At 43.0% G+C, this 15,522-nt stretch overlaps 1 protein-coding gene across 8 annotated transcripts in view; it reads left to right on the top strand.

Moving 5' to 3' along the window:
• Arhgap42 (Rho GTPase activating protein 42) overlaps positions 1–15,522 on the top strand; it is a 232,319-nt gene that overhangs the window by 131,643 nt on the left and 85,154 nt on the right. For all 8 annotated transcript variants that reach the window (XM_074066847.1, XM_074066848.1, XM_074066846.1 and 5 more), the window contains one exon: positions 1,546–1,617. In XM_074066847.1, the coding sequence (XP_073922948.1) occupies positions 1,546–1,617 (72 nt within the window). The remainder of the gene's footprint in view (positions 1–1,545; positions 1,618–15,522) is intronic.

Genomic DNA, 15,522 nt, shown 5'->3' with positions numbered 1-15,522 from the left:
ATGCAATCTTGTCCAGCCTTGGTGGTGGTGGCATTTTCACCACTCCAGAAGCATCTCTAAGTCTCAGTTCACTAACTTTAAATACTTGTTGAAGTACCCACTGCAGTTTTTAGCACAGCATAAACATTCAGTAAATGGTAGCTTTTATTGCTGGTGCTCCTCCAAGTTAGGCTGAAATGTTTGTGGTAGCCTTTGCTCCTGTGCAGACTTAAAGGGCAGTATCAGCTGCTCCTTAGCACTGGGTGATCTCTCTCTCTCTCTCTCTCTCTCTCTGTCTTTCTCTCTCCCCTCACGCTGTATTTGAAATTCTTGAGGGGAAAGAAGTGAGAATTAAAACAGAGTTCTCCACCACTGTTTGTGGTCACCTGTGCCCAGTAGGACACCTGTGCGGCGTCCCTGGCGTGTGCCTTCCTGGGCTGTCATGTAGAAACCGGTTGGTGGTCACAGAGGCAGCTACAGTTGGCCCTCGAGGTCCCTTGAGTGTGTGTGTTTTGCCAGCTCTGTCTTCACATTTCTGTGCAGCTTGATTCCAGGGCCCTAGGAAGCAACATCAGCATTCCAGTTCATGTCATTGTTCGTCTCTGGGCACTTGGACTGTGGAATTTAAGACATAAAGCTTGGCTTAGTGACTGACCAGAGTAATGAGAATAGATGAAAACTTGTACGAACTTTTTTTATGATATAATTTCAGACTTACAGAAATAAGAGTAGTACACATAACTCATAGTTTAACTTATATCAAAATATGTAATATGGTTTAAATAGGTCTTTTCAGGGTAGCACTTGCTCAGTAGATCATCAGTTATATTCAGTTGTAGTGGCAGAACAAATAATTAATGATTAATAAAGTATTCTGCTAATAGCATCTTGCTTTTGTCTGTTTGGAAGGTGGTGTTTTGCGTTGTCAATCAAGATTCCTTTTGAGCACAGTTCTCCTTAGCAAGTTTTGTGTTCCATTCCTGGACCTTGTCCCTTCCCCACTTGCAGCATTCTTAAAGATCAGTATTAAAAGAAATGTCTTTTTAGAGTTTCAGCGAACCCCAGTTTGGAACATGGGACTAAAATACTCTTCATTGAAATGAAATCAGATATTATTTAATCAGCTTGGAAAATGCTATGAGAACTTCCAGGCAAATCCCATGTGCGAGGAATCTAATTAAATAGTGGAAAATTAACCTTACTTTATTCCACAGCTGTGCAGTTCTGACATCCCAGCAGCAAAATGGAAGAGCTTTGCCTGGCTCAATTTTAAACGGATGCTCGACCTGTCTACATTAAACCAGTGTAATTAAAGGTGTTTGTAAATCTTAGAAGAAGAAAGTTAAACATTCAAGCTACAGTTTCACCAAAATAAGTACTTATTTTCACATTATTGTTAGGACCAAGTGAGATCATAGATGAAAAGAGCTTAATTGCAAAGTAGAAAATGCGCAACGTGTACAATATGTCTGTGGAAACAGAAGAGCAAGTGCTGGTGGGCCAGGTTTTCAATATTGTTGGCATGGAATTATACAGCGTTTAATATATGTGCATTTTTAATTTCAGATTCAAAACGCTAATGATGTATTAATTGCGCCACTTGAGAAATTCCGAAAAGAACAGATAGGTGCTGCAAAAGTAAGTGTGACTTCTTCTTCAGATTCTCTCCTGATGGTTAGAGATGGCATCATTTCAGATGTTAACAGTTTGGACATTAGAATGACCTTTTAAGATATTCTGTATGTCATTTTAACCTTTGTGCCCAGAGCCTATGACAAAGGCTGGAATTCTTTTAAACATAAATGATATTCTTCTACTGAGTGAAGTTCTGCATGTTGTGAGTGAGTTCCTCCCTCTCGGCCATTTCAGGAAATTAACTCTTTGAAGAGAGGGAGGTTATGACAAATTAGAAGAAACTTGATTCCTAGTCTAAATAAAAATTAGGTGCAGGGAATATTGAGAATTCAGTCAGTAATTATAAACAGGCGTTATTATTCTTTGTACTTTCTTTCATTATAAATACAGGTTTTAACTGGGCACCAGTGGCTCACCCCTGTAATCCTAGCTACTCAGGAGGCAGAGATCAGGAGGATTGCAGTTTGAAGCCAGCCCAGACAAATAGTTTGCAAGACCCTATCTCGAAAAAAACCCTTTGCAAAAAAGAGCTAGTGGAGTGACTCAATGTGTAGGCCCTGAGTTCAAGCCCCAGTACTGGAAAAATAAACAAGTAAAGGTTTTATGGGAAAAACTGTAAAAATGTTTGTCACAATTTAATATTCCCAGAGCCTCATACCTGAAATTTACTTGCATCTGCTGTCTTATTTAATTACATGGTCAAGCCATATGTAAGCACATCATGAAGCACTCATCTCCTGTCCTTTCTCTGCTTTGGAGTTCAGTTTAGCTGGTGACAGGCCCCTTCTCCCATCCAAGCCCTGCTGTTATTCTGCTGCAGGATGGTTTCTGCTACTTTCCTCCTTGCCTTGTGGCCAGAATATTGCAACAGGCTACTTACTAGTTTCCACCCCCTCCCCCCATTTTAATCTGCCAACAGATTGTTACCATCTTTGATCATGTGATCCAGTGCTAAAACCATCAATGGCTCTTGGCAGTCTATTTAATCCTAATTCTAGGAGTTAGCCATTTCTGCATTTTACCTGTTCTCTACCCAGCACAGTTATTTGTCTACCATCTGTGTACCTGACTACCCATGTCTTCCCCAAGCCTTTCCCTCTCCCTGGAATACTTCCTACCCTCTAGATTGCCCAGTCTTGCCAGCTCTCCCTGGTTTGTTTCATATCCCAGCCTCAGAAAGAAGCTTTCCTCATGCAGGCCTTTCTCATGTATTTCTGTTCTAGGACTGACAGTTTTTTCCCTGTCATAGTATTGAGTAGTCCTTCCCTGTAATAAGTTATCACAGTCCACCTTGAATTAAAGTTTTATGGTATTTCTCCACCAATTGTGAGCAGTTTTCACATCAAGTTAGATCATTTCTGTGTTTATTAATTAACAAATATTTATCATTCTCATGGTAGGTCCACATAGGCAAGCATGGTGTTAGATAAGATTAAGAGATATGGCTGTAAACAGGAGAGCTAGCATTCTTGTTCTTATGTCCCTAGTATCTTTGTGGCTAATAGACACTGAGCAACTTCAAATGTACCAAAGAGTGCCGTGCAAACAAAGTGCATCTCTTGCAAAAGCGTAATTAAGCAGCCTTGTCTGGAAGATCAGGAAACAAATCCTTCTATAGGAAGTCTAGTTTCACCAGAGACCTATGTGGGAGGAAAATAGCTAGTAATCATGACAAAATGGTGGGTAGGAATGCCTTCCAGATATCCCAGAAGAGGAAACAGAATGGATGTGAATAAAGGTCTTGAAGGAGGAGAAAGATCTACGTGTGTTAGAATTAGAGAGGCCCCATGTGTTTGGAATGTGGAGGGCCACAGGGGCAGCGGCCATATGAATGGCTTTATGGAATTTGTCCTCTTGTCCTGTGGACACTAATGTAGGCAGGAGAGTGATAGCATATCATGTCTGCCATGTCCTGCACAGATTGGGCTGGAGGCAGGATTGCCCGTGAACATGCCAGTTTGATCCCTGTTAGCTCATGGCCTTAGAATAGGTAGGTGGCTGTGGCTCTGGAGACAAGGACATACATGAGAGCTCTCTGGGGTGAAACGGAACTGGTTATGTACTGGAAAGTGAGCTGTGGGAAGCTCCAGGGATGACACTTAGGGTTCCTGATGGATCCCACACTGGGATGGATCCCATACTGAGGTGGATCCCATAGTGAGATGGATCCCACACTGAGGTGGATCCCACACTGAGGTGGCATCACTTGTGTTTGCAGAGCAGTGAGGGTGAGTTGCGCTTTTCATTCACAATAATGAATCTGAGGTCTTCCCAGATCTCCAAGTGGAGCTGTTGAGTGAGCAGGTTTGTGTTCAGATTTGAATTAGATACGTGCTTTTAGGAGTTCAGCTCTCTAGTTTGTCAGTTAAAGTCATGACAGTAGATTAGATTCCCTGGGGGAAAAATAGAGTTGAAGTGAAAGGGATCTAGGATCTTAAAAGCTCAGAAATATCTTCAAAGTGTCATGTTTAGAGGAAGAAAAACAAGATGGGAAAGGAAACTGGGAAGGGAAGGGGTAGGAGGAAGAAAACAACAAGAATATGGTCTCTCTTTGACAAAGAGTCTTTCCAAGAATAATTAGTAGGTGCTTTTTATTGAGAGATACATAGCAGGTACTTTCACTGAACTAGTACATCTGTGACCTGATTAAATGTTCAAGGCAACCTGTGAGGTTGTATGTATGTATGTATGTAGTGTCATACCTGCTTACAGTGAGGACAGAGATTAGGCAGCCCGTCCCAAATCGCAGAGGTAGGAAGCCAAAGACATGGGATTGAAATGAAGCTGTTATAATTCAGACTATCGACACACACTGTTTCCCATCAAAGATGCTTCTATAAAATTGGATGAAAGAGCTTTGTGAACAATTTTTTCTAAGACCCAGGCTCTTTGAAGTTTTCTGGCCCATCCTAAAATAGTAAATTTCATTGTGTGTGTGGGTAACTTTAGTAAAATTTGTTTTGTATAAATATCTCAATTGCCCAGGGTGGCCTGGATTTGGATCCTCCTATTTTATGATTCTTGCCCAGCTTTTTCCCCCTGTTGAGATGTGGTCTTACAAACTTTTTTGCCTGGGCTGCCCTGGAACTGTGATCCTCTGGATCTCATCCTTCCAAGTAGCTGGGATTACAGACACCAAATTGTTTCTGTCCTGCTAAGTAATCCTGGATTAGTAAAGTGAAATGTGAATTAAAGAGAGGCGTTCTCTTCTGAAATACATGTGCATGTCAGTTTTCTTTTGGTTGTGTGAAATGAGCGTACTTGAAGGTGTTCACTTCTTGTCATTTTGTTCCAAGTTTACTTAGGTGTTTTCTTTCTTGGCATGTGAAGGTGATTGTATAAATGACACCGCTGCTTTTCACAGTCTGTTTGGTAGAGGTTTCCCAGAGCCATTTTGGGGCCAGTGGGCCAGCGGGGTTGAGAAGGCAGGGATCTCGGTGAAGAGCAGAATCTTCCTCCACCATCAGCTGCTTCTCCAACCTGGCCATGGGCACATGGGAGGGGAAACACTGAATCAAGTGGCCCCCACCACTCAGCCAGGTGACACTACTCAGTGAAGTGGGTCAAGTCCAACGACCACAGACATTTCCTATGTCACGGGCTCTGTGGGGCTTTGAGGCACTGGTCCTTCCCTGTGAAGAGCGAGGCTCAGAGGGATCCAGTGTGGGGCGCACACGGGGCACAGCTGTCAGAGCTGCCCTGGGAGACAGGAGATGGGGCAGCCTTTGTGAGTGGCTGGACATCAGCTGTGAAGACGGCTGTATGTACTGAAGGCATCCTCGTCTGGTAGCTCACGAAGAATGGGACTGTATTGCTGACCAAGCACTCTCCATGGGTCAGGGGTTGGACCAAAGGTTTGGTTCTTTAACTCGTCCCCTGACACTGTCATGTACGTTTGAAAACAGCCTGAAAGCAGGTATTGGGAACAATTAATGCCAGCTAGACTCTCTGCTGTGTGCGTGTGCCCTCAAGCATCACAATCGGGCAGACTTGCGCACAGGGCCTACGCCGACCACCTGCTTCATCAGACCTAAGTGAGGATGGGAAACTCGCTGAAAGTGCAAAGGTAGCCTTTCATTTCTATGAGAAGTGTTTTTCAAGACACTGATTTTCATTTTCATATGACTTTAATAGAGATCATAAGCACATTTTTCTGTAGTTTTAACCCAGAAATAAGCAATATAATAGTAGTCACTTCAAAATAGGACTTGATTTATTTTACATTGGTTTCGTGTTGAAGACTGTCATGGAACTCAGTAAACTCCTTTGTTCTGTGTTGAGAAGGATTTGGTTTTGTCTCTTTACATTTGTTTATTATTTTTAGACATGCCTTGCACAGGTAATTATTTTACTATGTAGAATCTAGGGAAAAAATCTATGGGGAGTTGTCACAGTTACAACTTATTTTTTCTTTTCAAACATAATGGGTAGAATATCCTAAGTTCTCAGGAGGCTTCATGTTGATTTTCATGGAAAATTCAAGAACTCAGTACACTTGGAAACACTCTTTTTCACTTTTATGTTTTAGAGTCCAGAGCAAGTCACAGATAGGAGCAGGAGTGCTTTTTACACATTGGGAGCAGGCATGTCCAAGAACATGTCACCCAAGGTTAACATAGAGTCATGGAAAGATGATAGCCTTCAGTAAGCCAAGCCTCCCAGGGTTTAAGTTAATTCTGTAATCATTCACTTTTTTCCCCAGAAAACACATAGATAACAGAGATTTTCATAAGGATGACCTAGGAAAGAAAAAATAAAAGATGAAGGATTTTACAAGTCACTTTTATGGAACACTTCATAATTTTTTTACATTGTATTTGTTCTTTGGGGCCGTTGTAAGTGGATTATGCCAACATTTGACTTTTAGCAGTGTTTTAATGGGATGTTTTGCCCTCACTCATATTCCGTATCAACCTGGTTTTAAGACTTGATGCTAAACTGAGGTGATTAGAGACCATGTGAATGCTGTCATCCAGGGATTAGGAACCTTTTTAGATTTAAAAATTAAATTGTGAAGAATTATAGACTGTTTCTCTTACAAAATTAACTAATGCTTTTGGTTACATTGGAAAGTCAGAAAATTTTCATGTGTAGTTTACCAATAAAATGCACTGAGCACCCTTATGTCAAAGCCATCAATCAGGTGACAGGAGCAGTTGCCCTTGAGGACAAAGAGCATCTGGTTACTACAGCTTTAGAAGACAAACAAGCACCTATATATAGGACCAATGAAAGCTGCTTTTTTGGTGGTTCTGAGGATGTGAACTCAGGGCCTCACACTTGCTAGGCAAGTGCTCTACCACTTGAGCCACTGCACCAGTCCTTTTTGATGTTGGGTTTTTTTGAGATAGGGTCTTGCAAACGATTTGCCTGGGCTGGCATCTAACCTCGAACTTCCTGATCTCTGCTTCCCAAGTAGCTAGGATTACAGGTGTGAGCCCCACTGCGCCTAGCTGACAAATAAAATCATTTGCTCCTTCAGTGTTTATGTCAGGTTGTTGATTTAGATCAAAATAAAATTTCCCACACTCTTTCATCCCATGCTTGCCTAGCGGACTTTCTGGTGAGGCTTTTGTCATGCTTGATTTGCTTTATTCCAAAGCAGATGCCTTTTTGCACATAGACTTGACAGGGTAACATTGCTAGGCTGTCATCTACCTCATCTTCCTTCCCCTTCCCAATTTGAGTCGTTAGAAATTTATTAGCATGTGGTCATCTATCCTAAGTGATCGACACATTCAGGTAGGCAGTATTGAGATGCCATTTACCACGCGTGTTGCCTGGCCTGGGGACACACACCCAATGCATGGTGCTTCTTCCCTCATGACTCCCTGTACCAAAATGGCTCTCAGAGAAGCAAATAATTTTTACAGGATGGCATTTGTGCTGTGTTTGAAGTATGCCCATAGTATTTTCCAAACACAGCTGAAGGCTTACCAGGGAAGCCAATAAAGGCCCCTGAAAATTTTGGGTCCATCAGATACAACTTAGAGACTGGTAGAGATTTCCCAGCCAAGGCCAGGGAGAGTGGCACCCAGGGAAGAGAGAGGACTGGGAAAGGAAGGGGCACAGTCCTGTAAGCAACTAGTAGTCTTACTGGTAGAGACTGGTGTGATTATAGCAGGTGCTTATGGTTTCTGTATCAATTCTTTAAATATGAGCTGCATTAAGAAATGCATCTTACATCACCACTTAGTAACTCTATGTGCTGACTTCATACTTCCATTACTGTATAGGACTGTATAGGACACGCTCTGCTGTGTTCTTTTGTATCCTGACCTATTTGATTAAAAATAACGCTGCTTATAACCAGCTAGTGGCATAACCCACCTGCTTGTCACGTAACCCATGGTGTGCGTACACAAAGAGCTTAATGTGTGTGTGCATAGGAAGATGAAGGTGGAATTGGTGAGAAATGAGGCAGGAAGCAGCCACCATGGGTAGAGTAATGGAGAGTTTGGTGCCACACGAGGGAGTTTTTGATTGAATTATAATCACACTGTTAGTGACATCAGGATATGATGTTCTAGACAGTTCACGTGTACTTTCTCTTAAGTAAGTGCAGTAAGGCCTGTTGTTTTCATCTTCTTCTTACTAATGACAAAACTGAACCACAGAGAGGGACTGTAACCTGCCAGGGATTGGATAGCCAGCAAGTAATAGAGCAGGGATGGAACCCAAGCATCCTGTGCTCTAGCCATGTTGACACATTCATATGGCCTCTGGAGTCTGGAGTCTTGACTTTGCATTGCAAGAAAATAATTTGTGAGCAAGATGGAAGGCATTAATGAGCCAGTAACTCATCAATGTTTGCATTAGCGTATCAGTGGTGAGTTCTGTCTACCATCAGGGGATCCATTCTCTGTTACCTGCTAGCCATGTAAGGCTTGGCAGGTGGGACATCACACCAGCAGGAGAGCAAGTGGGTAGCCTCAGGGTGTCTCAAAGCACAGTGGTCTTTGCTTAAGCTCCCCCTGGATGCCACCAAGTGAACCACAGACCTTGGAGCCCCTGTCTTTCCAGAGACAGGGGAGAGGAGGAGAAAAGAGGAGGAAAGGAGAGGAGAGGAGGAGAAGAGAGTGCACTAGTTGAAGTGGCTGGAGCAAGGGCATGGCCCTGTCAGTGACTTCCGTTAGGCCCACTCCTAAAGGTTCCTTCGTCTCCCAGTAGCTAGGGGCCCTTACATCATGGGCCTTTGGGGGACATTCAAGATCCAACTGCAGCTGCTTCTGTTTTCAGATATATTCTGTCCTTCCCTTTGGGTAGGATAGGTTTATCTCCCGGCCTTGAATTCCACTGATAGTGAATTCCCAAAAGTAGCATGACACAAGAGAGAGGGGATCTTCCACCTTCTGTGGTGTTTTCACAGTTCTCATTGAAATCCAGAGCAGGTAGCTCAGTGAAAGACCCAGGGTAGCAGAGAGGTAAGGGTGACATTTGTGTCCTGTGCTCATTTGAAATGCTCATTTTATGTCTTAACAATCCAGTGTATTGTTATTTGTGTGGCCCATGAGCTATGGATATTTATTGTGCTCTAACTGTTTATTTTTTGGCAATACTGGACTTTGAACTCAGGGCTAAACGCTTGCTATGTAGGCACTATAACGCTGGAGCTTATGCCTCCAGCCACCTGAACACTTTTTTAAATTAAAAGAATATTTTGTGTTAAGTGCAAATTATGTGAAATTCAGGTTTCAGTGTTCATAAATAGTCTTACCATGCCCAGTGTCCCCCATTTGCCTATGTATTTTTCAAAGTTTCTTGCCCATTTCAACAGCAGAGTTAAGTAGTTCTGTACAAGCCCATATAGCCCACAAACAATAAGATATTTACTGTGTGGAGCTTGACAGAAAAAAGGACTAAGGCTTGAAGTAAATTTGCTTTTTTTTTTTTTTTTCAGTACTGGGGTTTGAACTCAGGGCCTTCACCTTGAACCACTCTGCCTGCCCTTTTTGTAATGGGTATTTTTGAAATAGGTCTCTCAAACTATTGCCCAGGCTGGCTTCAAACCATGATTCTCCTGATCTCTGTCTCCTGATTAACTAGGATTACAGGGGTGAGCCACTGGTGCCCAGCTAAATTTCAGATTTTAATCTCTGTAATACACCTACTATTGGTTTGATGATTTGACTTCTATATTTTTCTATTTTGTGTTGCTATAAGAAAATGCACGAGGTTGGCTTATAAAGTAAAGTGGTTTATTTGGCTCATGGTTCTAATGGAGTGGAGGGTACAGACAGTGTTGTGCTGATGCCTGGTGATGGCCGCCTGTGGCACAACATGGTAGAGTAGCAGGAAGGGATTAGTAGCAAGCAGAAGGGGCACATGCATGAGTAAGGAAGCTAGAGAGACTTGAGAGGCATTTTTCTGCCTCATTACAACCTCTCCTGGGACTTCCTGGAGGAGTGAAATGCATGCCAAGATTCAGGCATTAATCCTTTAAAGACACAGTCACCTCCCCTAGGCCCACTTGCTCAAGATTCTCCTCATCACACACTGGGAACCAACCTTTTAGCACATGACATTTGGGGACACACAATCCACACCCCAAACCATTGCAGTTTCATGTTGGAAAACCACAAGAGTTTATCCTAAGACAAATTTGGGTATAACTGTGAAAGTGAGGGTTAAAAGTCATACTGTAACATAAACCTCAACTTTGATTATTTCTAGCATATTTACTGTTAGGAAAATCTTTTACCTTTGAGGCAAAACACAGGTTATTTTCAGTATAGGGTTAAGGTCTGGCACACAAACAATTTAGAAGAGAAAGATGAAGAGTCCTTTTTATCTCTGTAATAGAATGTATTTAAGTATTTAAGACAAGGTCAAGTAAAACTCACTCTATGATTGCATGCTATTATTTAGGTTTGAGATCTCAACCAGAACTGCTGAGTGTAGTTGACAATCCCCTCCTAATGGTGCTGATTAAAGTAAGAATATAGTAGATCTCATTACACATTTAACTTTGTTTTGTCTGTATCCTTTTCTTTACTATACAAAAATAGCTAATTAAAATGGGGAAAAAGGCAGGTGTGATGGAGCATGTCTATAATCTCAGCTACTCTGGAAGATCGCTAGTCGCTAGTTTGAGTCCAGCAAAATTAGCCCAAGACCCTATGTCGAAAACAACAATTAAAAAGTTGAAGAACTAGGGGCGTGGCTCACATGGTAGTGTACTTGCAAAGGGTGTGCAAGGCCTTGGGTCCAGTCCCCAGCACTGCAAGACAAGTGTGCAGATGAATGAACTTACTTATTAGTAAGAAGCTTTGAAACTTGTGGATGTGCTTATATAGATTCAGCCTGAGCAAATAAGCAGTTTGCATCCAGACAAACACCAAGGAAGAACTGCCGGGTGTACTCACCATAGCAAACAGCTCTCTCTGACCTGTAGACAGGCTTGGGCCAATGCAGCTTCTCGCTGTTCCACATTTAGTCAGTTTTGCGTCTGTCTCTTCTGCGTGGTCAGGGATTGTGTGCAGCCAGGGCTCCAGAGACCCCATAGCCCACGCTTGCATGGGGAGCTGGTAATTTACTGATTTGGAGTCGGAGACCCGACCTCTATGGCTCTGCAGGAACCCAGCAAGAGGTGGAGTGAGCTCACTGCACAAGGATCCATGCACCAAAACAACCTTGCCTTATTTGGTAAAGGTGGCTAACTGGTCCCAGCTGGTGATGCTGGCAAGCTCATTGCGAGAACTGTTGTCTCTTAAGCTCAAATCTTGGATTTTTCTCAGTTGATTAGAATTGGAGTAGCATGTAATATTTGCTGAGTTTTTCATGGGTTGAATGAAATTAGAAATAACAGCTCCATCTTGAAAATGAAAGCTCAAGTACATTGACACTTTAAACATTTCTTGTCTGTTTCTCTGGCCTCTCAACATAGGTCAACTGACTTCATCTCTGGGGAGTTTGGGTTTATTTATGCCTTGAAGAACAGGATGCTCAAGCCATGCACCCTGCTGGGCTCTGCCAGCCTTCTTTGCCCAAGCACATTTTCTCTGCGTGCTAGGACTGTGGGAGGGAACCTGCTCATTACATTTCCTTTAATTATCAAGTAGTAGTTTCTTACTCATGGCTTCCATTTGAATGTTTTCCATTGGAATTGGCTGTGTCCTGGGTCTGGTTTCTCAGAGATTCAGTTAAGAAAAGAAAAACACAAGCTTTGAGTCAAGTAGGCCTTGACTTGAATCCTGGCTCTGCTAGTTGTGAACTGGCTGACTTCAGGACAGTTCAATACTGTAAGAAGGTGATACCTTCCTTCCCTGGGGTTGTCAGAGTCCCTGTGTGTGTGGCGACTTCTGCATAGAGCTGATAATAAATGTCAGTTTCCCATTTCTTCTTTTCTACCAGTGCGCTAATCTCATCTTTTCCTTGGCCTCACTTTCAGCTGTCTCCCTTGGGACTGTATTTATATGACCTGGCCAGGTTACCTGGTTCATCAGTTCCATGCAAATGTGAACTTTTGTCTGACCCACCCATCTCCTTGGACTGGATTCTGACTGTGAACTCTGAGGGCTAGAGGTGGCACAATTGCCTGGTCCCCACCTCCCACACCCAAAGCCATTATTTGCATCATCTTCTCTGCCATGTAGATCTTAAGCTGCTGATGCTGGGTGGTTTTCCTTTCTCTCCTGTTGTGCTTGTCGGAGCTTCTTCCTCTTCACCTGGCTCCTGTGCCATTGTTCAGCCTCCCATAAGGTCTTCCTTATGTCTTGAACCTCTCCACGGTTAGCTTCCATTGAGTCTCTCATCTCCTTCCTCTTTTATCATTTCTTACCTTTACTCATAATAGTTTTAGGGTGAGAGTCATTTGGCAAAGGGAGTAAAGGCTACCACAAAAATTTTCTGGCCTCAAGTGACCAGCCCATGTCTTGCCCTTGGACCTGGGGCATGTGGCACTCATTGGACTGTCATTGTTTCCACTTCTACTTCTGGCCTGTGTCAAAACTTACCTTTTCACACTTCATCCTCTCCACTGAGCTTCTGGGGGACGCTCTTCATGCACTTCTGTGTGCCCAGGACTTGGCACAGAGCAACACGATAGAAGCGTTGGTATCAGCATGGACCGTGTCTGTTTCCTCACTGATCGTAAAATTCTGAAGTGTGAGGACTTTGATGCCTGATTTGGGCAACTGCATAGAGAAGACTGTGAGGGAACATTAGAGAAGTGACAGGTTTTGACCTTGGGGTCTACAGGAAGGAACATAGAGTTCTTTGTGGGGTGCTTGAATAACCCAAGACAGGAATGTGTGTCTTAGACATGGTGCATTTTTGGACGATGACTTCCAGGGTAGTTGATCACGGTAGACAATGGTGAACAGTTGGATGCTGACCAGAATGGGTATGTGGAGCTCATCCTTAAATTCACTTTATGCGTAACGCCTATTAGCCATCATTAAAATGAGAACTAGAGGGTGGAGGTTTCCACTCCTGTGCTCCATTCCTTCTGGTCCCCAGTACTGTGCTTCTGTGGTTTCCCATCACAACCTCATTTTTCCTTGAAGACACACTGAGTTTCATAGTAACATCCAAGCTACCTCTCCAGGATTATTTGTTGTTGCTGGGTTTTTTCCTAGTTACTCATAGGTTGCTTAAGTTATTATTTTAAAAATTTATAGCAATAGTAATTAAAACAGAACATTTAAAAAAGTAATACATTTTTGGTTGCTTTTGCTGTTGGTGTAGAATAAGCCATTTCTGTCTTTTTACCTAAAGTGTGCCCAAATTCAACTCAAAGCCTTATGTGGCAGCTTTTTCTTGTAGTCAGTCATATTTTTTTTGTGTGTGGGAGGAGTAATAATAGCTAGGAATTCACTTGCATAAACAGTCCTATAATCCTAATAAATTCAAACGGTGTTGAAAAGAATCATTTAATGATAGCTAGCAAATTCGTACAAAAATGTTAGCTAGGAGCCAAAATGGAGTCACTGGATGAAGTCACGCAAATGAAAATGTCACTGGTGAAGCGGAGCAGAGCCTCCTGCCTCCCCTTCAGGTTCTGCCCCCACCCCCCTTCCCTTGTGGTTTTCATTCCACTGTGACTTTTCCACAGGGAAATTTATCACTCATATTTCAAAATATGATCAAATCCATTTTGACCTCTCTCCTCTGGAAGACTAAAAATGAGACAGAACAACTTTTGGGTTCAGGAGAAAGGTGGAGTGTTTGGTTTTATGGGGTAGGAAGGGGCCTGAAAGTCACTAAAACCCCAACCCACAGAGCATGGAAGAAGCAGGGAGTGTTAAAAATGCCAAAAGAGGCCAGGCAGCTGGCCCACACCTGCAACCCCAGCACTGGAGAGGCAGAGGCAGGAGGAGACCCGGCCTGGGTGACTTACAGATGCCCCGTAAACAAAACCAACCCAAACCAAACCTAGAGAGAGGGCGCGGTCCTGCCATAGAGGACCTCTGTGAATTGAGTGTCCTTTGGGAGGATGTTCCTGCAGATTCAGATCCAGCCAGCACCCTCGCCTGCTCACCCCTGACCTTCAGCCTGAGAAGAGCAGTGGCTGAGTGCAGAGCACCTGTGTTTGCACAGTTGCCAGGTCCAGTGGCTCTGTGGTGGATCTGGAGATGGCCTGGCTTGGCAATGGGTGAGGGATGAGGCAGTGTTGATTAACGGTGGCATCTGCACACACACTCTGTCAGACTCCCCGCGCTCTGCTCACGTTGTCCCCAGTGGCACTAACTCAAGGAAGGGAAACTGTGACGCTGCTTTCCCTCGTGCCTTATGTATAGGGCCTGGGGAAATCAAGTCTGACATCACAACACCAGCCCCTCAACTTGGTATCACAGTTGGATCACAACTGAAGGCAGAAGGCTAGGGAGCCCAGGGTACTAGTTGTATTACACTGACTCAATTTTCTGTGGAATCTAGTGGAATCATTCATGTTGACAGTTTTCTTAGGTCATTTATAGAACTTGCCCTACTGCCTTAAAATTCTGTAAAGCAGACTCAAACCTCACAGGTTGTGGAGTTATTTGAAATCAGTGCCAGTGATTTTACTGGATACTGGGTGCTTTGTCCTACTTGACACATTGAAAACCCACGATCTCTTTCTGAGCAAGTAGATCCTTTTATTTATATCTATAGAAATTTAAAATCGATTCATAAATGTTTTTCAAAAATTACATTCTAAAATCGTCTTTAATATGTTGTTTGTTGGCTAACCATATGCAGATACCTTGGCTAATTTTAAGAAACAAAACAAAGCATCATTGTCTAAAAAGTATAATTGTCAAGTTAATTTCAGATTGAAGTTTTGCAGTTTTCTTGCACATGGCTGCATACACCTGCAAAAGTTGGTAGTGAAGTAGTTTAAAGTAGGACAAAGTGAGTGGATCGAATGGACTTACAATGTGTGTAGGCAGACTTGAACGACACAGTGTAAATCCTTGTCAAGTTCCCCCGAAAGAACTAAGTGCAGCATGACTCTCCAATAGCATGTCTGAACGTTCTCGTGGAGGGAAGGGAGAGCCAAGAGGACAAATTCAGCTTTATTTTTCTCTTTGAGTGCATCTGTGACATGCACTCAGACATTTTGAAGGTGAAGGTATACATTGTTTTTTGGCAGTACTGGGATTTGAACTCAGGACCTTGCACTTGCTAGACAGGCAACATATCACTTGAGCTATGCCCCTAGCCGTTTTTGCTTTTGTTATTTTTCAGATTGGATCTTGCGCTTTTGCCTTGGGCTGGCCTCAGACTATGATCCACTGACTTATGCCTCCTACAATAGCTGGGATTACAGGGTCATATCACCATGCCCAGCTTATTTTTAGGGATGGGAGCTCATGGGGTTTTTTTGCTAAGGCTGGCTTTAAAACGAGAGCCTCGTGATCTCTGCCTTCTGAGTAGCTGAGATTCAGGCATAAGCCATTGTACTAGACTCATAAGGTCTACATT

This window comes from Castor canadensis, chromosome 2, assembly GCF_047511655.1.
Source record: "Castor canadensis chromosome 2, mCasCan1.hap1v2, whole genome shotgun sequence".
Taxonomy (NCBI): Eukaryota; Metazoa; Chordata; class Mammalia; order Rodentia; family Castoridae; genus Castor; species Castor canadensis.
This window is presented reverse-complemented; position numbering and strand designations above follow the sequence as displayed.